Source organism: Plodia interpunctella, chromosome 19 (assembly GCF_027563975.2).
Source record: "Plodia interpunctella isolate USDA-ARS_2022_Savannah chromosome 19, ilPloInte3.2, whole genome shotgun sequence".
Classification (NCBI taxonomy): Eukaryota; Metazoa; Arthropoda; class Insecta; order Lepidoptera; family Pyralidae; genus Plodia; species Plodia interpunctella.
This window is the reverse complement of record NC_071312.1, coordinates 8,041,881-8,068,689: the sequence shown is the minus strand read 5'-3', so window position 1 is coordinate 8,068,689 and position 26,809 is coordinate 8,041,881. Positions and strand designations below refer to the sequence as shown.

At 32.6% G+C, this 26,809-nt stretch overlaps 1 protein-coding gene across 1 annotated transcript in view; it reads left to right on the top strand.

Moving 5' to 3' along the window:
* Nucleotides 1-3,294: 3,294 nt before the first annotated feature.
* The window catches only part of LOC128678147 (uncharacterized), a 114,782-nt gene continuing 91,267 nt past the window's right edge, over nucleotides 3,295-26,809 (top strand). Inside the window, exon 1 of the mRNA XM_053759491.2 lies at nucleotides 3,295-4,192. Within this exon, the coding sequence (XP_053615466.1) occupies nucleotides 4,042-4,192 (151 nt within the window). The 5' untranslated portion in view covers nucleotides 3,295-4,041. The remainder of the gene's footprint in view (nucleotides 4,193-26,809) is intronic.

The following is a 26,809-nucleotide window of genomic DNA, read 5'->3' as shown; positions in this document are numbered from 1 at the left end:
AATGGAAATAATTTACTAAGAAATGTTGTAAGAAAATTATATATTCTGTAATTGTATATATAAAATTTTCTAAATAAAAAAGGAGAATTTAAAAAATTTTGACCGTTTTTAAACATATATTTAGACAAAAAATATTTTTTACAATGTGTATTTTTTGTATTTTTTATATTATATTGTGTATTTTTCTAAATCTTCAGTAGAAGTTGAAAACTCTTACTGTATTTTATTTATTAAAGTACGCAATTAGTGAATTTTAAATATTATGCAATCAAAACGCCAATATTTTTTCTTAAACTTCCATTATTTGACATCTGTTGCAAGGTAAATTTTTAGTAACTGTAATTACCAACATACTAATTATATTGACTTAAAATCGTATTAGCTAATTAAATAAACCAGTATTATAATTCGTTAATTAATTTTTACCAACTCTTTATTCAAAATGTTACGTAAATAATAATGGTTTACAAAATAATTACGTTATAATGATTTTTGAAAAACACACACAGTACGTTCGGTTGTAAGATGATAATCCTGAGAATATAAATGCTAGTAGCGCCACCTATTGGCATATGTCCTCTTTTGTGTTTCGTATTTGACGTAAATATTAAGGCAGATTTTTTTTTACCTATGGTTGGTATGGAGGGTATTTGACATATGGCAAACTACCTACATTAAAAAACTTTTTCGTGTAATAAGTAGGTACTTTCCATGGTACATTTCTCTTTATCGTTTCGTAATCTGGATTCTGGACATCTAATGCTTTTAGGACCCAGGTTCCGGTAGTTATTAAAATTAATAAATAATTTTTCGCACTTATTATATTGCTTTTATTGTAATATATTCTCCTGGTTTCAGAAGCCCGCTCAATCATCAATTAATTTAAGAACTTTGTTCTTGTCGGTGGAGCATTTTCCATCTGATTCTGTCCTCAGCCACCGATTTCACCTCCCCATATGACACGAGCTCCGCCTTCTCTTTTATTTCATCTTGAAATGTCCTTGGCTTCGCTAATGTTTTTTATTAATTTTTTTACATAAGTTAATATTTTTACAAAGCTAAGTACTCGAATTGAGGTCCATTTCACTCTACTCTTGGCATTCAACCGCGAGATCGTACATCGACCTACTTATTAATATAACACAAACTCGATCAGACGTGTTGTGTTGTGTTGATATTTGTGTGTGGTTATAATAATTATTATTCATTAACATCCATCTACCTACACTATAATGTTAAAAATGATAAAATATGTTTGTCCTTCAAAAATGTATAGATGTGATTTTTTGTGTAGATAGTTTTAATACTATAGGCATAATACTATAAATGCAAAAGTCTGTCTGTCTTTCTCATCACTCTTTCACGCGATTCATACCCGTGAAAGATATATAGTTAAATGACCCGACGGCAAATATTGACGATAGCGTACGAGGCTGCGGTCATTATTTAGTGGTAATATATAAATATCACTATAAGCAGATATCATTTGGTGCCGACATTTTTTCCGATAGTTATAGTTCGTCATAACATGATAATATTGTAATCGAATTGTTCTCTGATGTCTTGTGATGTCTCAGAAAATACTCTATTTTTACATAAGGTAATGAATCTGTTTTTACGTAGGTATTTAATGACCCAATCAATGTATTTGTTCAGAATGTAAGTATATTGTCTCGTTAAATTCGACAAATTTTATGTATTTCATGACATGATTTATTGATATGTAATTTTGACTAGCATGCGGATATTTTGTATGGATTTTCTATTGAATAAATAAATAACTATATAATATATTTTATATTATCCGTGCACGGTGTTCAATGATTCATTGTCAATCAAGATTATTTGTCAAATTAGTAAGCAATAAGTACCTATTGCTAAAATCGTCAAATATTTGCTGTAACTCTATAATTTTATTTATTTTATTTGATGGCTCAGGGGAATCCTTGAATTCAAGATTTTGCTCGTTTTTTTTTAGGATATGACTAATACCTACCAACGGTATACTGTAATTTTTTCACTTTTTACAATTGTAATCAAGATACTTGTTCCAAATGGATAACCATAGTGAAGAAATTAGTTTTGTTAAATACATTTTCCATTGCGGAATGATAAAATAAATATAGTGAAATTAAAATATAAAATATTTAATGTTAAGACGGGAAATGTGTAATACTTATCTGATATCATACACTGTGGGTCATTTGCTGAAAAACATGAAAAAATTCAATTTATTATAATATTTTTATTCATAAATGTTTTAAGAATCAAAAGTTTCAAATACAGAGGTATGATTACATTCGTTTATTTGTGATTATTCAATTTTGTGTTAATGTCATTTATGGTGCTCGAAGTAATTTTATTACATTAAGTGATTTTTTATTATATTCATTTTTTTAAAATTCTATTTATAAATTTACAAAATATTACAATATTGTAAAATTGTAGGTAATGTTTTGTTTGAGGTTTCTAGTTTTCACTTTTACGAAAAATAAAACAATACTTATTTTTGAAAATGATAATGAGATGAAAAATTTCTGGAATCGAGCGGGAATTGAACCCGCGCCTCTAAAAAGAAAACAATACTTAGTCACAAATAGAAATTATTTTGCACCATCAAAAAATACTGACTGAGCTGTCATGACACGGATTACAAAACTTTAGTGATTTTATTATACCCTTTTACGTTCGAAACCCAGTTATCAATTTTATTACCCGTATTGAGTACTAAACAAAGGTTTCCACTCGAACTAAATGCCAATAAACCCAAAAACACCTCGATTGCACAAACGGAACGCATGAGACTAAACCACGAACGCAAAGCCGTATATACGACAGTATTGTGATACCGAATCGAATAAAACACACGCACCGTACTGTCACAGTATCGTAAACTCGAGCCTAAGCTCGCGCTAAATACACGCTCGGTTGTGGACAAAGGAATGAAACCAAGAATTACGCGAACGAAATTTAGAAGATCGACGGCAGCACGTCAGAAGCCGATTGAACGCTCAGCGTTTAACAACCCCGAGACCCGAGACCCTCGGCTATTACGTCACCTCACCCCATACGATATAACCTGCCCCATTGGCCAATTCACTTTGGCGCCTTTTCTCGATCCCAAAATAAAATACGCAACAATACTCTCTTCTCTTCACACAAAAGCGTTACGACCGTAAGATGGAACGAGAAAGGATCGGTTTATCAACCGCTGTTGTCACATGATGTAACCAGTTTGAAAAGAAAAGGCGCTATAGCAGGACGAGCGCGAGTAAGTGAGAAGGGAGAGTGCGAAGGGAACGTGCTACTGTGCGTTCTACTATTTGTAATCAAATAGGTTGTGGTTGTGTGCGTGTGTGCTTACATTATGCACCGCACCAGCACACGCGGAGCCGTGTCGAGGCAATGATGTGCACGAAGCATTATCCCTTATTACACGATTTGCTTCCGCGGCGGCTGCACGTACAATAGTTGTCTGTCGACCTCTTTTGTCGATCGGCGTGCGATAGCAAGTTTGTTTACATCGAGTTGGAGCGATGCATAGCGCGTCCTACCGCGAGTGTGCCGGTCGCCGGTCACGCTAAACCACGAGTGAATCGGACAATGCTCGGAGTTTTTGCGTAGAAACTTTTTGTGAACTTTATCCGATCCGACTGGAAATAAGTGATCTCGGTGACGCCAATTTTTTTTATGAACTGTGCTTACAATTTCTACGATTAGAACTCACTGTGCCATTTTTCTACGAACTGTGAAAGTGATTGAAGTTTTCGACTCTACGAATGTTTCAAGATTTTTCGATGATATACACGAAGATTTTGGAGAGATTTTCTACGATTTTGAAAAAATTCGAAGTTGATTAGTGCCACTTGTAAAACTGAAGACTGTACATAAAAAATTAATTTAATAAAAAATTCTTGAGACTGGCAGTGTTAAACTAAGGGCAACCGAGTCCAAAAAAAAGCAGACAGCATTTATGCATAAAAAACAAACAGCGATCTGTCCACGCTTCTTCCGTAGGAAAAGACGCTGCGAGAGACAAAGATGGCTATAGCATTCAACTTGCCGAGCGAGAGAGAGGCAACAGAGGAGAACTTCTCGAGGTTGAACCGGCTCTTAGCCGAGCTGTACGAGGTTCTATGCCACATCCTGGTATCGCGGCAGCCTGGCCAAGAAGCCCAGGAGACCAGGCGAGGTGAGTGCCCTCGAGACATTAACCCACCACCGTACCAATTAAGATGCAATTCGACCTACATCGTGAACTTGGTGATGGTAGTGGCCATTATAAAAGTCTCACTCACTTCATCACTCTTCAACACCATCAGATAAAATGAGGATTCGTACACTTAAGTGATTGTTAAAGGTGATACTGCAAAGCAGATTCGGACTCTTGTTAAGTATGTTTAAGACGAAATTGTCTTTGTGGAATCATTTCCATGTCGAGATGTTGCGTCCAACTGCACTTAAATTACTAATGGTGGTATTACCCCAAAAGAAAACGTTAGGATGCCATATCCTGTCGTTTTTATTGGGTTTATGCAAATCTAACAATTCATGCTTTTTCGAAAATTTTTGCTTTTCTATGAACAATTTGAGTGAAGTTTGACCAAACGCATCGAAGTGTGTAACGCATATTTAAGTTCCAAAAATTATATTTTTTTACGCAAAAATATTCTTAGGTGTTTAGAAATATTTTTGGATGCATTGTTAAAAAAGAATTCATGTCCTAATAATCAAGCTGAAGAAATATATTAAAAACCAATGCTTACAGTTGCAGCAAAAGTAATATTACCAACTTATTAATTTGTGCTGTTAAGTTTTAAAATTTAGTTACATTTCCATTTGATCTCTTATTTTGTTTGTCAATTTTAAAAACAATTTTAATTAGTTTAATTTATTGCAATTATTTTTCGTAATCCACTATGGATTTAAGAATTTAGTTTAAACATTTTAATTATTATTTCATTTATACACATACGTTATGTGGATCTCAAATTATTTAGTTCCAAATAAAGACGATAGTCAAAATAATAGTATAGATTTTTCTAAGTGGTTTATTTGATTTCAATTGAATTAGACGCCAAATATTAGTTAAATATATATAAAATGAAGAAAATAAATAAATTCGTTTAAGACAGTTTAAAATGAATTGTCATTTTATATTTCATTTATTTGTATCTTTATAATTAAGGCCGATTGTAAATATATCTCATAATGACCAAGTAATTAGAATTTTGTTATAGTGCTTAGATTTTGTTTAAAAATGTTCTGTTTAAAAAAAAATGTGTAAAATTAACGAAAAAAAAATGTTTCCAGATTTTTATTAAGAAAAACGGATGTAGATTTATGATTTGAGATATGTAAATATTGCATTTAAAATGTATGTGATTTTTTTCTAATAAGTATTCTCAATTACATTTTTTTTAATTTACGCATACATGACATAAGTACGTGTAATCAACTTACCTATACATAACAATAATATTGTGTTTATTAATTTTATGTCCATTCTGATTAAATGGGAAACTTGTGAAATAAATATTATTTTGTAAAAAATATATTGAATTTTCTATTCCACATCTCTACCCTGGCAGTAGTTGAAATAATTTGATCATATTCAAAAGAATATGAAATTTGAAAATTTTGTCAATCTTTAGAAGTGATTTTTATCAAATATCTGGAGGATATCAAGACATAATGGAATCTCATTTGAAAGTTTAATGGTGAAAATAAAAACTAAAAAAAAATTAATGTAAAAAAAAAATATAGCAACGTTTATATAACACATGCACGGCGACTGTCAAACATCATACAGTGTCAATCTGGCTCGTTAATCAGGACGAAAATAACTTTTGTTTACACTTGACGTTGTCAAGAATCATGATTGGCTTAAAACGAACATGTTTCGACTAGTTCTTGCAAACAATAGACAAATTGTAAAAACTTTTTTTTACACGAAAAGTGTTCTTTGACTTAATGGCAATACAATACAAAATCATTTATTGCATATAACAAAATATAGGTACAGTTATAATCTTGAAACTTAAATTTATTATGCATTACCAATCATAACATTTTAGAAATGCGTACCTATTTGTCATAAAAAGTATAAATTATAACTTTTCATATTATATTGACAATTAAATAAAAAAAAAAAATATGCTGACAAAGAGAGGCTTAAGCTACTGTAGGCTGAATAAATAAAAATGAAATCATGTTTATTCAAATAATTAAAATCTAATACATTTGACATTGCCCCTATAAACGGTGCGAGGTTTTTGTGGTGCGATTTTATAATGTTGTTGAATTTTGTACTGAATAAAGAATTTAAATAAAATAGATACATTAACTAACAATAATGTGAAGTAAAAAAAAAATAATTTGTAACAAAATAAACGATTGTCAACACCGGCCAAACAGGTATGAACAGTAGCAAAATAGCTAAGATTTAAAGATAGCATAGAATGGGATACAATGGTAGAGTGAGGAAACGTGAACTAGTTCGGAGTAGGTTTGAACGACGTAAACTTGGCACGCTCTAGATCGTGGTTGTAGTCACGAAGTCTCCTGCCGCGAGTCAATGAATACTAGATGTTTTGCCATAATGTTAATTGGCATAGAAAAAAGAAGTAAAGTAGTATACTAACATTTTTTTGAACATAAATATGTTTCCATATCAATATGTTTTTCATGACATTAAAAAGAGGGGAAAATAAATTATTTTCAAATATTTTCAAATTTTCAAGAATAATTTAATGTTACTTCCAACGTTTGACCCACACTAATATGCCAACAGAGTAGGGTAAGTTGAATAAAATATTTTAATTACTAAGATAATATTACTTTAAATAAATTACTTTTTAGATTTCATTGGATTCAATAAATTTGTAAGACAAGAATATCTTATTAAAACTCGCAAATAATGTTTTTTTCAATCGGATAAATTAATCTACATAAAATTATTATAATTTCTTTCGAGGCAAAAATATTGTCCTCGATCTAGATGAAGTATTATTACAATTTTGACAAAAAAGTTTCAACATCCAATCGATGAAAATATCTTATGACTTGTACCACAGTAGCATTGGCAATGGACTCAAATCGAGCAATGCTTCGAAAGCGAAAATCGACCACTGCTCGTGTCCGAGAAATCGAAAACGACAATCGTAACCAATCGCAGATCTAGACAGATCTGCGATTTAGCGGGCCTCTAAATTATATAGTTCCAAATTCAATAAATTCATAGATAAATAATTTATTACAACGATCATTTCATAAATTAAAATGATTCTTGATTATTTTTAGCAGTACGTATTTTTTTTACAATTGAACAAAGCTAGATTTTGACAAAACAAATATTACTTATATGTAATTTATTTATTTATTGTACTTTTCACTAATTAAATTTTTAGTCGAAAATGTAAACAAACAAAAATTTATACCTTGTCATGTTGTATGAATAGTATACAAATATATATACAGATAGAATATAAAGTCTATACTTTACGAGTAAAACAAAACCATAGATCTTTTATCTATGGTTTTAAATATATTTTAGGTATCTATGAGTGAAACAGAATCAACATTTGCGAAAATCGAAACCTACATAACTTCAATCGAAATTTCATATTCGGCCTTCAAAAAATAGTGCTGAATTAAGATTAAAAGTAATTTACCTGATCAATTACTTTTACAGGTAAAGAAAAGACACATATTATCTAATAAGAATAGAGTTTTATTTATTTAGGTAAGGAATGGGAATTACTTACACATTTTTTCCAATTGGACAGAAATCAAACTTCACTTAATTTTTTTTTAGAAAAGAGAATAAAATTAATCTGTGTGGTCTATTGCATAAAAACTAGAATTAAGTTACAAAAGTGCAGCAGTATAATGCTACGATGGACGAAAAGACATGGTAAGTAAAAAAAGTAAGTCACGCTTTCAGTATATTCTGATTCTTACTGAACTGGAAAGAGACGGTCGAGCGATTCCAGAGATCTTAATGTTTTTTATCAATGGTCCAGATATATTGTCATTGTGTTGATTGCTTTTACCCATCTTTGTTTCTTTTTTGTCACAAACTATTGTCAGTTGCAACGATTTTCTTATTACGTACTGATATTCTACAAGTATTGATTAAGTTGCATTGAAGAAATACAATTCGGTGTCTTATTAGATGGGGTTAATGAGTTGATTCGCTTGCAATAAGAAAACGCACTATAAATATCCAGAGCTGCCTGGTAAAATATTATGTGAAAATAAAATTATTAATCTTTATTAACTTTGTAAAAATAAAGACAATAATAAAGGCAAAAATTTCTTTCGTAAATACACATGCATTTGTTTTTGTTACAATTTTTTAATCGATTCCCATTAATTCTACTATATTTTGTAATAAATTAGGTAATTTTTAGATACTTAAGTAATTATAGAAAATGACGATCTCGGTGGCGCAGTGGTAAAGTTCTTGCCACTGAACCGAGAGGTCCCCGGTCGGGTCACGATGGAAAATGATCTTTTCTGAGTGGATGTTTATCTATATACCTATGTATTTGATATGATATATTATATATTATCTTTGAGTTAGTATCCCATAACATAAGTCTCGAACTTACTTACTTAGCTCAATCTGTGTGATTTGTCCTAATATATTTATTTATTCTACAAACATTTTAAAAGCATCACTGAATGATTATCTCCTGTGTTTTGATATAGACAAAGATAAATTTATTTGAAAAGACATGGGGAGTTATGAGAAAACTGAATCTTTCATGTTTCACCAGACATCGGAAGGCAAATTTAAATAAAGCACACGCTATAATTCCAGGGCATCCCACAATAAAAAATGTGGTAGGTACTTGACTATCAAATGCACAACGCACCATCACAAAAGCACAGTGGTAAACTTCCTATTAAAAGGTATATTTAACACAACACACACACCAACGTTTACGTACATTGACACGCGCAAATACGTCGTCAGCGGCGTCAATATGACGCCGCGCCCTGGTTTTAATTATATTATATAATTCATTTTCACAGTTAGTACACGATCAACCATCTAATTCGCGTGTTCTCGCTAACCATACCATTTAGCCATTTTATCTTAACTTTACCATAATTTTTACCATTTATTTATTTTTACTAGATTTTAAACTCATAGTTAAATAATCTGTGTTTTGTCTAGTTTTATGTCTATTTGTCTTATACAATAGACACTTAATTAATTACCATTTCAAGACTTTATCTTTATCTACCAAACTACAGTGTGCGCACCAACCCGTACAGGTGATGTGAAATCAAACCAGATTCGCGCCAAAATCCATATTTCAACAAGTGCAACAAGGGCATACGATTTATTTGCATTTTCCGCGCCATAAACCTCACAGAGCAATCTGGACAAGTTAGGTCGGTATGGTAATTCTAGATTTGTGGTCAGAATCAACGACCAACGGATTCTGTGTGAATTGACACAGGGTTGTATTTGAATGATATTTTATTTATTTTTTATTAGCTTGTGCCCGCGGCTTCGCTTGCATGAGTTGTTCTGCGAAAGCGGAACACAAACTTTCATCTAGTCAACATCTTCTATATAGTGAATTGGGGGTTGATTTTAAAAAAATCTACTCTGTGTTTGAACGGGAGCCTTTCACTATATGTATACCAAATTTCATCAAAATCGGTCCAGCGGTTTAGCCGTGAAAGCGGAACAGACAGATAGACTTTCGAATTTATAATATTAGTATGGATAGAAACGTATATCCGTGCTATTAAATACTTGCTAATAGCAATGACGGTTGGTTATCCTAAGAGTGCTGTCAGTTGCTTTAGGCGACTTAAATAAATTCTGATACCTGTGTTAGTAACAATTCACTCGATAATACTGAAAAAAAAAAACAAAACGGAGTTCTAAATTGAGGTGATTTTTGGTGTAGGAGATAGAGTGCTGGAGAGTGACACAGATACTTTTGGAAATAACTAATATCACTTAAAATTTCAGCCTAATTTCTCAAGGCTCACAATTAAAAAAGTTTTATTGGCCTTTTTTTAATTTTCTTCTCATTCATAAAGAACAACGTACTTATATTTAACTAGCTGCGCCCCGGGGCTCGCTCTCGTGGGAATTTCGGAATAAAAAGTACCCTATGTGTTATTCCAGGATATTCTACCCGTGTACCAAATTCCATAACAATCCGTCCAGTAGATTTTGCGTGAAAGAGTAACAAACATACACACACATACATCATCACAAACTTTCGCATTTATAATATTAATAGGCAAGGATTTCTAGTTAAAAACTTACGCACAAATTTGAACTTGCATCATAAAATAAGTAGGGTCCTCGATAGACATCAATATTTTTTTACTATGACCATGATCAAGCTAACCATTAACAATCAGAAATTTTAAAATTCAAAGCTCGTTGCAATAAATTACCATTCGTTCCACGTTGGGCTAAAAAAGTCTAGCCATGGTCAATATTACGAGACTTGTCGTAACTTGTTTAATGTACCTGTTGGTTGGGGTGGCACCGCACTGCACCTGTGGAATACAAAGGGCAAGGTATCTTTAGGTTTTGAGTCTTTTGAAAAAAACTATTTTCAATGTATTATCTGCCGTGCCCCCCACCAAGACGTGTAGCTTGACCGTTATGCTACCGTCACGTAGATTTCTAGTAATGAATGCGTTATTTATTTCTAGAGTAACGAAACGCCCAAGCTGCACGTTTGAACTAGAATATTTGAAGTTAGGTCTGGTGAAGTTATGGCGCATCTTGGCCCTACATGAGATCTGACCACTTTTTCATACATTTTGACTAAAGTGTAGAGTATGTGAAGCAAAGCAGACTCGTCTTGGCAACATTTTTACATGAAAATGTTTTTGGTGGGATTGTGTCGGCTCTGTAAGTAATTCACGGTACTTTGGAGTCTACAATGTAGGGCAACACGGAGATGATGACTTGTGAAACAGACTTTCCGATGTATGATTAATCAAATCAAATTTTATTTCCTTAAATATGGTAGGCAATACAATATCCACATAATAGTTTTGCACAAGCCTATTTAGCTGTTGTCAATAGCATGCAAATGTTAAAACATCATTTAAAAAATTATAAAATAACATATTGTTGTAATAAAAAAAACTCTTTGATTGAGTAAAAAAAAATGACAAAAAGCCATAAAAAAACTCTTTGATTGAGTAAAAAAAAATGACAAAAAGCCATTTATTCATATTAGTATGGATGTATGTACTACACCTAAACTAGTTGCAATCATTCTACCTGCATCTCTATTACACGCTCAACAAAACTAATTAAAATTACAAAAGATTACCCTTTTACAGTGTTAAACTGTAAAGGTGGTCGTCGTTTGAGATGTTAATTAAAAAAAAAAAACATTTCACGGGTCATAAAGATTATTAAAAGGTCACTTATTTACAATGCGGTGACCGAGTGACCGCAATAAGGTAAATTTTATTGCGATTTCAAGGGGTATGCTCATATAAAATTAATTGAACCAGTTTTGAGGATGGGAAATATCAGGTATTGTTGAAATGTATGTAATCTATTTGTACTTCACTCAATTTTGCATTGTACTAGTGTTACTGGGTGCAGTGACCGCATGAATTTTCCTAAATGAACGGGATAAAAAGCCATTTGGACGTATTCCCGATTACTTATCAGCCGTTGAGCGTCAGGGCCCAGGGATCCGTATTCCTATATATAAGTGTTTTAAGAAGATTGATTGAGTAGATTAGTTGTATTATTATTATTTTTTATTCCATTTTATTCTCGGGTTTTAACCCGGTAATTTTAACGATATATACGGGCCGAAGCAAAGTAAAAACCGTGAAATTTTATTAAGAGTTTGATAGTTGAGAGAGAACATGGTTTGTATGAGATGATGGTGATGGAAATGAAGGTGTATGAGTAGCGTCTGTCTGTAGGAACTTTCTGACCAGGCGACACGTGTTTAATATGACTGCTTTTTGCATTAAGGTATGTAGATGTAAGGGGAAAGATTGAGTGTCTTGAGGGATGTATGGAGTTGCTTGGGTATTACTCCTGTACTTGATATTATTATTATTCTAGGAGAGTAGTAGAGAGAAGAGGTAACAAAAAATTTACTTAATTTCTCTATGATAAAAAATATTAGTTAAGTATTTTTTTACTTAGACTAATAAGTAAATTTGTAAACAATTTTTCGTCGATGGTTTTTTTTTCATTCATGTTTCAAAAATTGCTTACTTTTTCTCTTGAATTCTGGAATATTTTAAACATAAACTACTAATTATAACCTGATTAATTTCCTAAATTTAACTGACATCAATCGACTAATCGTAGTCCTGAGTTTATTCAATTCTAACTTGCAATAACCTCAACTTAGGCCCACGTGTCAGCAATTATCTAAGACAAAGAACTTAGCCATTGTTATTGTCGTCGGCTGACGTGCGCTTGCGTAGATCTATGAATATTTAGAGGCGGCGTTTTAGAATGTATAATGAAGTGCAGACTTGAAAATATGAAATGCAATAATTTAGTTTCTAATGCTGTCGTTTAATGCACAACATATTTAGGAAATAATATATAAAATATATAACAATAATTATCAATAAAATGTCTAATTATTTAGATGATAAAAAATATATAAAAAAATATATAAATACACATGATTGTTTAGTTCAAACTACAGTTCAGTATATACATAAATCATTATTATTTTCAATGTTAATTAAATGGCAAAAAAATGTTTGTTTCATTGTAATAACTTTATTTGTAGGAAAATTAAAATGAAAGACACATATACGTTAGACGACCTCGGTGGCGCAGTGGTAAAGTGCTTGCCTCTGAACCGAGAGGTCCCGGGTTCGATCCCTGGTCGGGTCATGATTGAAAATGATCTTTTTCTGATTGGCCCGGGTCTTGGATGTTTATTTATATATATATATTTGTTATAAAATATAGTATCGTTGAGATAGTATCCCATAACACAAGTCTCTAACTTACTTTGGGGCTAGCTCAATCTGTGTGATTTGTCCTGTTATATTTATTTATTATTATTATTATTATTTGTATCTCCTTTTGGGATTCACGGCACTAAGTCCGGTCCTTTGAGAGGCTTGCGTGGGGATATGGATCCAACACGTAGAGGCCCTTTGGAGAATTTTGATGTTGTGATGGTCTCCCGCCAAGACCCGCTCCCGGATATACCAATGAAATGATATGCCCATGAGCAGGTCTCGGCGGGAGTGTGAACTATTGCAGAATAATGGATAGAAGTACTGGTCTATAGAATGAAATTTGGATGGACTGAGAATGGGCTATTGCAAAGAGTTCGGTCACCTGCCATAATCATGATAACTGACTATTCAGTGGCAGGTGGTGACTCGCCGCTCACTGGATGGGCCCCTCAAATCAGTCGCCGCGATTGGCGCCAAAGGGGCAACATTGGCGTGAGCGGCTAAGGGTGTAGAGAGGTGAGTCTGCGGGGCGCGAAATCGTGGTGATCCAGTCAGACGCCCCCGGCGTTATGACATTTTACACTTCCACCCTTCGAGCATATAGCTCTCGCGACTCCACTCTGGGCGGCCGGTGAAGGCAAGCCAGAGGTAGGGGTCCTGTTACCTCTCGGTTTCCACTCCGACCTTGGGGAAGGAAGGCGGAGGTGAGGAACAGGGGCCTCCCCTGGGAGCACTCAGGTCCGTGGGGTCGCTACTCCCCAACAGCTCGCCACAAGCTGCCCTGCGGGCTTATTATTATTATTATTATGTAGATCCAACGGTGGACTTTTTTATTCGCTTCTCCAGCAACATAACTCTATACGACAATTTTATTATGTAAATCCGTGCATTTATGAAGACAATAACGTTAGAACGTAATTACTTTCTTAATATGACAATAATGCATTTTTGTAACTGGCTGCTTTTACTCGTGGGAATAACATGGTTGATTGCATGAGAAACACAAAATTGCTTTGTATGTACTATGCTTTGAAAATGTAATAACTTATTTAAAGAAATTATTATAACCAACACCTTCAAAAATGTTGACAATTTTCAATTTAAAAATTTAAATTTTCATTTTAAGTTAAAGTACGATTTTTTGTCTTATCGGTGGTGGCACGCTTGTTAAAGTTAACGTCAAAGTTGTCGGTGCAACCCACTCAGCTCAGACGATAACTTAATTCGTTTTCCCATACATATAATACTATGGAATGTCAAAATTCGTTCATATTTCATTGATTATTTCTTTTCTTTTGACGACCTCGGTGGCGCAGTGGTAAAGTTCTTGCCACTGAACCGAGAGGTCCCGGGTTCGATCCCCGGTCGGGTCATGATGGAAAATGATCTTTTTCTGATTGGCCCGGGTCTTGGATGTTTATCTATATATGTATATGTTATAAAAATATAGTATCGTTGAGTTAGTATCCCATAACACAAGTCTCGAACTTACTTTGGGGCTAACTCAATCTGTGTGATTTGTCCTAATATATTTATTTATATTATTATTTATTATTATTCTTTTGAAAGTTATTGCATTCCATATACTAAGTATATATTGTAGAAATTGCACTGCATTGCATGTAGTGAACAAAAATTACGTAAGTTAAGTCAAAGAATATCACAAAAAAAAAAATATAAATTAAGTTTGACATAATAATGGAACTAGCAGCTGTATTATAATTGTCATAAACGACGTTTATAAAACTGATTTAATCTCAAGTTCAAGACAACAGATTAACGTGCAGTTAACCTACAAACAGTAAAACATTGTTAATTCTTGTTAACTCACAATAAAAAAATTCTATTACAACTCTCCTAGTATAATATTGAAGTATTTTATCTCTTAAGAGGTAATTTAAAGAATTTTTCTCATTCAAATGAGCATTTTTCCCAAGCTACGGGTTTTGTGGAAGAATCGTGACTAGTCCCAAAATTATGTTTAGGATGGGTCCAAATCACTGGGATGGTTTATTAACTTTTTGGGCAATCACAAACCAGTTTTAAACCCTACCTGTGCAACATAAGCGCTATTATTTTATTTCAATGTGTGAATGATTATTTTCGGTATCTACATACGTAATCTAGATTTAGATTGTGATTAATTACTTTTGTGCAATTCTATCTCATCTTCGCGTGTTTATAGTTTCATTCTTGGCTGTGACACCCAAAGTCCAAGGTCAAGGTTCCAGTATAAAATAAATCTTAAAATTTTGAAGTTGTATCTGGAACCAAACCAAACTGTCTGACGTCAAACTTCTTTCGAATGATGTTGTTGTCCAGTAGCTGACAAGACTATTCTTAATCTATAGCCCCCTCGTTTGAGTGGCCCTATTTTAGGTCGGAAACCTAAGTCCATTTTTTGCAACTTGCCGGGCCATGCCAGTATTCCTGTGTATAGAAAATTACATTTCGAGATGATCTTATTTTTAAAGTAATTTTAAAGTACCTACTTTGTAAAGAGACTGCAAATTAAGTGATACACCTTGATATCATAGTATACACATTCCATCACATCAGTCCCAACAATGACCTCTACGTTGTGGTAATAGTGTCGATTTTGCAATGAAGCTGTACAGGTTGATAGATAGGGCTGTAGAAATCGCATAATTATTTCCCAGAACTTCTATAATATTTACAAGAAGATCGACGAGGAAAAGGCATTGTGTTTTTTCTCAGAACCTATCTAAATCTTCATTCGGCCTATGTTTAGTACTGTCGATTCTAAAAAAGAAAATTTCAATTCGAAATCAAAATTTCTCAGAAGACTGTTCAGAATGAACTCAATTTGTACCAATGTAAGTAGTGTTTATTAGTATCTATCAAGCAATATCTTTTACAAATATAGTTGAAGAAGTGTCATCACAAAATTTACTATTATCTTTTCTTGTTTTTTCTTCATTTTTAGTTAAATTATTAATTTAGTTGTTTTCTGTTTCAGGTAAGTTAATATTGTCTTTGTATTTGGTCATCGCAGTAATCAAGACATTTCTAATCTTATGTAAGTACAATTAAATTATTTTTATCATTAGTAAAATATATTTAGAATAGGTGAGAAAACTGATTTTTATTATGTATTATATTCTTGTTCCTAATATTTATACGGACAAAATTAGGTCAACATACTGAGTAACTTTAAAGCGTGATTAAAAAAACCATATCATTCACTGAAGCATAAAGTTCAATCACTTTTCAATCCTAATCTACTTACTTACTGTAACCTCAACAAAAACTGTGACACCAACCAAATAAATTACCAACTTATACTTGCTGTTAGAAATAAGAATCCAATCGATAATAAACTCTAATCATTACTAGATTAAGATTCAAAATTAGTCGTAATTTGTTTGATAGATGATAAATATAAAGTTGTAAAAGCAGCGATGATCGATCATACAAAGTTTATTAAACGTCAGATTAACTTTCGATTTGAAGGTGGACGTAATATGACACGACCAAAAGAAATGGCTTGATTTAATAAAAGAAAATATGTATATAGAAGTTTTTAAAATATATTAGTAAATTATTTTATGTACAAAACATATTTCAATTATAACCACTTATATTAATTACAGTAAGAGAAAAAGAAGAAGAAGAAAACAGCACAGACTAGTGAGCTTAATATTTAATAATAGTATCTTACCGCCTTATTAATTCACTGATTAGGCTTAGTAGTAAATCTTTGTTTTGTCCCTCTCTCTCTTTTCAGCATTTGACATTGAAAGAACGAGACAATACAAAGAATAACTATTCCGAGGCTAATCAGAGAATAAGGTTTTTATTAATAAGGGGATAATAGTTTAGACTGTGTAACATTAAATTTTGCCAGTAGTCGTATAGTCATGTCAATTCTAAATGTGCGTGTGATCTGGGGCCCACTTCTTGAAATATAAGTATTAACAATATAACACCCAATAATAAAGCAAGATTATCACACATTAACGTTACGATATCACTAATTATGATAAGGATTAAGTTTTTTAAATTCTATGACATGATTACCACTCTTTTGTACGAATCTAAGTATGAATCTAAGTACGTCCAGACGTACTTAGATTTTTCTCAACAGCAGTTGAAAAATTCCACAACGTATTATATAGCTTTTGATAAATATCCACGCTTATAAAGAAATACCATTAGCAAAGTGTAAGTGCGAGTCTTGTAGGAAATGAAGTTACTCCAGAAAGGCTACATACGACCGGAACGAAACCATAAATCATTTGCAAGCAACACTGACTCTAACTTCAATAGACAATATCTGATCTTTAACCATTATATCTACATGCTCATTTTCAACTCCAACGTCTTTATTATCAAGGAATAGAGCTCAAAATTCAACAGATTTGGGCTTTTCTGGACCAGTGAGATGTGATAGACTAACAAAATAAGTTGAAACAAGAAAATATATAAAGGGTTATGGGCGTTCCGCTTCATTTAGCAGAAGTATATCGAATTCATCTTCTGTAACGTCTGTTACTTGTGTGTTTTTATTAAAAATTGTCCAGGACGTAATGGTTCCAAGGATACCATTTCGTTGATAAGTCTTGGTACTTATAATAAATTGTGTTTTATTTTTGTTACATTATGAGTAGTTTTTTATAATGTCCCTGTATTGGTTCTGTAAGGAAAGGTTTAGTAAAAAGCAAACTGGAAAATGAACTTAAATATCAAATCGAAGTAGATAAGGATTATGATGTTTATGTTTATAATATACTTTTGAATTCAAAAGAATTCTATATCGACTAACCATTAGTGAAATTAATTAGCTGGCTACTGTTTTTTCCTTTTTATTTCCTGTGACAATCTATGAAATTCCTTTAAGGTTCGCTATTGTGCATCTATTTTTTTATTATTAAATTATAATATATTTAATTTTCGAACTGTACTGAATAATGTACAAACAAATATTTTCCTAGTAAGTTACGTGTGCGATTATAATACTATTTACTATCACCGCTATTGGAGCATATAAAATCACTATAACAAGCTTCAAAGCATGTTCTACAAAAATACAAACATAATAATTATCTTCAATAATATTAATGTCACAAGATTCGTGATCGTTTGCAGATGGTCGGTCCATTACGAAGTAGGTATGTCAGACAAACTACTACCACAGATAATATCAAATTGTTATATGTCATGATACTAGTCATAGAGTACGGCGCGATTGACTAATGAATTTATGAAGGAAAACTAAAACAGGGCGCTGGCGATTTGTTTTCGTTTAACAATACTTTTAAATACACGTATTCTAATGCTTAATGATGCATTTCCCTGAGGTACTACTAGTAGTACCAACAGCTGTGCAAAAAGTCATGGAATAGCCTTTTTGGAATTTTACAATTTTCGTAACATGTTTTCTTTATATTTGTCTGCGCCAAAATAAATTATAAAAATTGTTTTACTAAGCTAATAAAAATTGTTTTACCATTATTATGTAAAAATGTTACGTAAATTTTTCGTGTAGATTAATTTTTCACTATTTTTTGCCCTGAACATGCGAAGAAGGCAGAGGAGAGAGAGACTCAGCGGAATTTCGACATTGTCAAGGGAGTTCCACCTCGCCCCGCAATCACTTGGCCAATGCTAGTGGATCTTTCAAAAAACTCACGTCGGGTTACGCGCGTAACCCGACGTGAGTTCTTTGACGTTTTTCTTACAGAATGCAAATTTGCATGTCATCTCATACATATTTGTCAAAATTCCGGAGTAAGTTTAGTTCAACTCGCCGACGCAACCGCAAGTGTAGCGCTAGTGCTCGAGTGAGTTTTACAGAATGTAAATTAGCCATATCCGCGCGGAATCCGTCGTGAGTTTTTTAACGTCTCTTACAGAATCGAACTGCTTATATCTAGACTAGAAATACGAGTTTGTTTTGCATTGTTTAAAAACTAAGGTGCTTCTACATTATATAAAAATCAAATATATACTCATCACATCACCTTAAAAGCACTTCCAGATAAAATTCTCAGCACTTAGCTAAAAGTAGTTGACATTTGTAATGAACGATATTCATTCGTGTGCGATGAGCGCAAATCATATACCTGTCATAAATCTACTGATAAAGGTACCTTTACATGCACATTAGCCTACCCAACCCACTTTCATTACATCTATACATGACAGTTTATACTTGATTTGATATACTAGTTGACTGTTTGGAACCAGTTTTTTTTTTTCTTATTGTTGATTGATGGTTTTTAATGTCAATATGCCAGAAATTGGTGGAGAAAAAGATTCAAAATTTTTAAAAGATTTAATCTTTTGAATTTGAATTTTAAATCTTCTTTTCCTTCATGCTTATAGACAACAAATGTGAAGGTGATAGCTAACCTCTTTTGAAACAGTTTTATAATTTCTAAACAATACATTAATGTGAAACATTCATTTGAATTTAAATTAACGAACATTTTGAAATCTACCTTTTTTATTTATTTCCTTATAATTTAATTCTATTTTTACAGTTTCAATCAATGCGACATGGATGTCTACCCTTCAATATATAAAGCTGTTCTTATGAATTCGCCCAGAAGACATATTTTGATTATTTTAGCTTTTAATAATATATTTTTTAATATAACCACAAAATAACGGTACAGACACGAGTATGACACATAGTTATTACACCACTCGAGCTGGGTAAGCACCACACGCGTGGCCAACGTCTGGACAGTGTCAAAAGGCAATAATGTGTAAAATAAAAATCATTTTTGTACGCAGTTAATGGATCATGAGACACACTGTCGAATTAGGTTGACAGCGAAATTAATACCGGTGACCTAGTTCATTCTATGGAATTAAAATTTTATGCAGCCTAAAATTTAATTCAGTACTTAAATAGTGTTAGTTGTATTTATCTTACGTCAAGCTGCTGTAATTATTTGTCATTAACAATATTAGAGTTGAGAGTTGGAGTGTCTTAAATTGTGACATCACTAGCCTCCACGCGGCCCGGTTGCGTTAAAATTACGTTTTAATAGAAAATAGGCATTTTTGCTTCTTTTGCTGATGAAATGAATTAAAAATATTTAGATACAAATTCTTTTCACGCTTCAAAAAGAAAAAGTAATGTGTTAGTATTTATTGTCATACAATAATTGTAAAACAACTGTTTGTAGTAATGGTAAAAGCGTAAAGAACCAGTTATTTGAAAATTATTTCAATAAATGCTAAACATAAGATGACTAAACACATCGACAGTGTGTCACAAATTCAAGTAGACATTATTAAGTGCGTGATCTACGCAGCACTGCGTCTGCGCAGTCAATGATTCGTGGTAATCCTCCGGTGATGACGGTTAATGGCGTTTTCAGTATGCTTGCTACTTATTATATAAATAAACATGATTGCAGCTATCTAATATGTTTAAATAAGCCTTGGCCCTATCACCATCTGTGTCTCTTATCTGAGATTTTTTCCAGTTCTTCCACTGCCATAGTGAAGTCGGAACCCAGGATCCACTTTTCTGCTTTTTCTTCTCCATTTCGCATGGTCTTCGGCATCCTCAGTTGTCAGACCATATTGGCACGCATATCGTCCTTGGCAACATTAAACCATCGCTTCCTGAGTTTGCCTCTTCTTAGCTAATAGTTGTTTATTTATATATAGTCTTTGCTCTTCCGCCTCCTAATCTTTTGGAACTTTTGACAAAAATTCTTATATTTTATATTTATTTTCCCATGATGGACAATTAATTTGATACCGACGACATCTCTTAAAGATTTAATCATCACATTATTTCCATTATTCACATCTGAGTATTATCTCGGCCAGTTAATGTTGAAGCCCTAGATCTTCAAATTGAACTCCTATTAGATAGTTAAAATGTCTCCAGTATATTGCGACGTATTTTAGCTTGTCATAAATCCACCAGAGCGGTATCTAATAGAGAATCCCCACCAAAATTTCCAAGAACCAATTTTGACCACTAGCCGCCCACTGGTACCTACAAAACCACACAAAGTTAATCACAATATCATTAGTCATTTCGAAACACAGGCTATACTCAGTATTAGTAAATCATACAACAAGCCAATTAAAAAGCTTCTAACAGACGATAATGGGCAGTAAACGGTAATAGCACTTTGCACTTTACGTTTTGAAGACGGATTCTTTGTCATAATTTATTACCAAGAAACGTAGCTACGGAAATGAAATAACCATTTTCCTTACTTTTATGTTGGTTTTCAGAAAATACTCCCTTCTTATTCTAATTAGCGTATCGGTTGATAAATTTGTTAGAATCAATACGACGCCACTCTCTCGTGTTCTGTTGAGCTGTGACACTCCGAAGACCAGGGTTCGCGAAAAAAATCAACCATTAAATTTTAAACATTTGGCTAACGTCAACTCACTGGGGATGCTATTGCTGCCCATTAATTATTAAGGCTTTCTCCTCCCACCTCTTAGTCGCTTCTTATACATCCACTATCACTATACCACACAGCAATATCACTTTACCACTATGAATAATTTACTAAAAGATATATCCCTAAGATTGACTGAAAGGGATCGCTTTAACAATAAATCCGCGTTGTGCAATAAATGTTTTTATTGTTGTAGATTACTCTCTTTTTGAAATAAATAACATTTTGTATTATCTATATTTCTAACTAATTTTTGACCAATCAACTATTTTATTTTCTTAATACGATCTATAAACACCTTCTCTGTTCTGTTCCTGTCTTTGTTTTCCTTCCCTCTTTTAATTTCTTATTTACTAATTTAAGAAGAATAGAAAGTTAAGAAAGGCATCTAAGTTATTTTCCTGTCTTTTGTTTAATTATGAAAAAGATCTGTAAGTGACCTTCAATTCACCGCTATTTAAAAAAGATATTAAAAATGAGATAATCTAACGGCTCAGACAAAAACGTCAGTCAATCACGACATCTTTAATTGCATCACGATTCAAATGGACAAAGAAGTGTTAAAGTCTTGTCAAGATACGCATTAGTTCCGTCTATTATGTACAGTTAGCTGCACATCAATGGGTACAGAAAAGCGAGTAAAATGGAGAAGAAATCATAGTAAAACTGAATTTGTAAATCTGAATTTGTTTGTGAAATCGTACGTTCTCATACGATAAAGCCTATCAGCTTCTAGGTTATATAACATTATATAACCTAGAAGCTCATAGGCAGGCGGCCGGTCATAAAATAAGAGCCAAATCTTTAAAAATTTTCTGTTTATTTTCTTTACTCACATCCTTGGCTTCGTGCGTGCCTTCCAAGGCGTGAGAATGCCACAGAGACAGAAGATAAATAGAGAAAGTTTTTTTAGACGATAGAGAACTGATGTACATCAAATTTTACCCTAAATTCATAGCAATTTGACACTTCATATAGATTCATCTAGAGGTTTGACCTGTTGACTGTACATCTAAAGACATCAGGGGTTACCGTTACGCAGATATGCGTTATAAATCAACGCTAAACGCTGGTTGTATATGCGGGCACTTAGTGGCTTGGTATCACACTGAAGTGTAATCTGAAATGATTGCATTCATTACATTTTCTTTATTTTTGTATTCTTCTTCTTTGCGTGTCGATGGTAAATCAACATGGTGCTATATATATATATATATATATATATATATATATATATATATATATATATATATATATATATATATATATATATATATATATATATATAGCACAAGAATATATCGGCTTCATCGGAAGCTGCCATCAAGTCAGTCAGTAAATTTTTGTATTATTAATTTTTTTATAATGTTACGCTCTACTGATTATTTATTTTAAAGATTTTTCGTATTATATTGTAAATTATTCTTAGTTTTATTTGTTTATAAAAAAAGAATTGAATTTATGAGTGGAAAAAGTAATTTAGAGAAGTATATAAACTTTATGTATTTTTTTTTTAATATTCTAGTAACTTTATTATATTGAAAAATGTTATTAAGTTCGAGCAAAAATACAGAATAATGATCATTTAAGTATATAGGTCAAGCATGTAACATTACTATTAATGAAACATCAGATTTTCTTATAATTACAATGATTTTAAATTTGGTTTTGTTAGTTTAGTGCACCATGGCAACTATATGGAACCTTTACACACAACACCACACACACAATACCATCATCGCACTATACCCCTAATTGCCATGACCGACCACTTCATTTAAACATCGTTTGAAATACAGCCACAGTAACGACACTATTACGCCATAGCAAATTAATTTAATTCGCTGAACATAATACTTGATCAAGCAGCCAGTAACAATAATGTTATTACATCAATTACAGGCAGTAACAACAAATTACAGTTCTGTGTAAGTGGCGGTCATAAGCATCTTTGAGCTAGCCTGCTACCGTTCCACAGACCTGGTCTTAAGGTACTTAGCTCGGGTTTTGCCTAGTAATTTTAGTCGCTTAGTTGTGTCCTTGTCTAACTTTAGAATTCTTGTGATTTACTTGCACAGTCCTTTTGAGTTCACGCAGATGTTTATTGTAGTTGTAAATTTTGTTGCAAGGACTTATAAATGGGTTTTGGATTATGAGTTATGATGTTGCTTTATTATGTGCTACACAGACTCCGAGAGACGAAATTTGGCAGATGAATAGTTAATAATTCACTTCTTGTTAGGTAAATCATACGACGCATCTTGATCATAAATAATGATTTATCCTTGACTAGATGCAACCACAATTTCATCCACGTTACAGTTCGCAATAGGTAAATTTTCTTTAACAAATATTTTTTTTCTGAATTTTTTGAACGTGCAATATATACCTAGTTTGTGCAGATAGATAAGTTTTAGACTCCTTTTGATTTCTTGTGGTTTCTCAGAACGTTGTTTCTCTGTAGTTTATTTATTTAATCTTAGGAAGACTTACAGCTTGACAATAATTGATAGAATATAGAAATAAGAAACACAAAGCCAATTAACAGTCTCCACAGGTAGAACAAAAAAGTACAAAATCGAAAAATCTAAGCAAACAAACTGTCACTAGCAACAGAGGTCATGTACAATAAATAATATAATTTGGATAGTGACGATGTTAAAAAATCAAAAAAGTAGTTGAAATAAGTAGACTGTTTCCTGCATACATTATTTTTATATTTTTTTAATCGCGTAATTTTCGGATACCATTTATAAATACAGCCGGTCGTTACTGAACCATTTAAATGCCACAATTCAAACCCGTCGTGGTTTGGCTGAAAAAAATCTACATATTAAGGACTCAGGCTCACGTGACAAGAAATGGTAATGTGATATAGATACTTATTTATTATTTCTCGTTTAAATAATAGAATATATCTTTAAAATATATCTTTAAAATCTATATATATCTTTAAAAGCAGCATCGTCTTCAATCAACTCAACATTGCAATCATCCACTCTAAACTGTCAAGCCCACGTCTAATTTACTTGCAAAAGTTCAAGCTACTCAAGATTTCTAGGACAAATTGACGCGTAGTACAACTCCGCCTGTCTCGCTCGCACCATCTCCTCAACTCCTCATAAGTCAGCAATCATGCAATAAATATAGTATTACAACTGGTCGTACTTAAGGCGCGTGCTGCTATCGAAACATCGGGTTAATGTATCTTCGTAGGGATGCCTATTAAGTTTCGATGTTTTAAATAGTATCGATGTTTTATCCCGATTCTGATAGATTCTTGTTTTACGTTTAAAAACCATTTTTCATTAAAATTAGTCTAATATATCTCAAAACGTGGTATTTGAGCTCTCTGGTATTTATCTTGCTCTGTTGGTAGAAAGAGCCAACTTATACTTATATACTTATAACTTTTATGAAATTTTGGCAGATTTTTATCGTGAAAAGTTGCTGTTATTATTACTTTTCTCAGAACTAAATGCAATTGTATTTCGGAATTTATAGAAATTCAATCTGAGAGCTTAGTTTCGAAATTACCTGCGAACTTATACTGTTGTTCTTCTTATCGAGTGTTTTATATTTTCCATAATCAAAAACAAGTAGTGATGAATGGCCTATCAATATACTTATACATAAGTCAGAAAAGTAGACAAATTAATTCGGCTCAACTAATATTTAAATCTTGGGTCTTTTAGTTCACAAGCGAGCGTTTTAGTCTATGAACCACCACTGCTTCATAAAATAACCATATAGGTACAAATTCATCGATCGAATCAAAGTTTATCGATAACTCAACCCCATCACTAAGCCCACGAGTCTGTCGTACCAAACGGTCTTGCGGTAAGAAAATACAATATTATGCGGTCCGCACATCGGTCTGTCCGTAACCGGACTCTCACTAATCTAATATTGAAATAGAATTACCTTTTGTCTTATTCGTAATTTCATGGAATTATACAGTAGCCCATACCTTTGTAAATCGACCGCAGTTTTCGGATTGGATATTCGATTGTGGTTATGATGTTTTAGGTATTATTTTTACTCAAATTAGTTTTCTTGAGAAGTTAACTATAGCCCAGTAGTGATTCGTTATCATACACGACTGTGAAGTGAATCTGAATTGTCATCACGTAATTCATCACTTGCTAGTATAGAAACGTTAAAAACCTTTTTTAAATTTAGAATCCTTTATTCAATATTACTTATTGTCATCAAAAAAATACTTAAAACCGCCGAATTCCATAGCGCAGATAGAGAAGTTAGTTTTGACTTAGTAGTCGTAGTAGAGATGATTGCATATTATTGCAATATTTTGAGAATATTGCAACACTAGTTAATATTATAATTATACCACTCAAGACACTAATAAAATTGTCGCAGCTAGACACACAATCAGATATCATTCATCTGATCAATACTCTCATTTGAATAATTTTAAATGAAAACAAAACGATTATTCTAGACAATCTGGAACACTCAATAGACAATAAGCGATGCTGTTTTACGAATACATCTATTTTGCAAGTATAAGTATAATGTTTATTTATATTTAGAGTATTCATCAAGGACAAGATATAGTACATGCAATCCCCTGTGTTTGCCTGCTTTCATGCATGTGAAGCCTGATTCTCCATATCGAAAAAAGTTCACGTTCGAATTAGTTTCCCAATTCTTTCTCGAAAGTTAAAAAAAATTGATTTTTAAAGAATATGAAATGACGATGATTCAAATGTAAAAACTGGACGATTCGATTGACCAGTTACCGTCCAATCGATTTCAGAGAGTCCCATCACTATTCCCATTGCTTCTTTTAATGTATTTTAAAGAGTTTGTGAACAATTTAATCTTTCGCAATAAAATCAGTGCACACCGCGCATATCGCAATGTAGACATAGCAATAAAGTTTATTATCAATTCAATATTATAACTATTTTATCGGGAGGGCCTTAGCGGCTTCCTCCGATAACTTTAAATTTACATTTTGTATTTCATTTTCATTTAAAGCTCAGCCTATAGTATTATACGTCTGTATGTCTGTCCGTAGCATCGTAGTAGGCTGAACCGATTTTGATCTAGTTTTTTTTTCTATTTGAAAGGGAATTTAATCGAGCGCGTTTAATTCGTCTGCTTCTTTTTAGCAGATGAGATAAGGCCAACTTTGGAGAGGATTTCTTAAATCTTTAATCTAAGTTTTATGTTATTTCTAAGAAATGTAAAGCGCATCGTATAGACCTTGATGTGTGTCTTAGTTCATGTGATTACACAATAAAGACCATATATCAAAAGTACGATGAAAAGCAAGCATCTACGTATACTAATACTTGGCAAAAAAATATCAACGAACTTTTGGAAAGTGAGTTTCTTGCGATATTTTTCTCAACAGTCAATTGGTCGCTCCAAAATTTCAGCTGTCTATCTTTTTGAGAATAAAAAAGAACTAT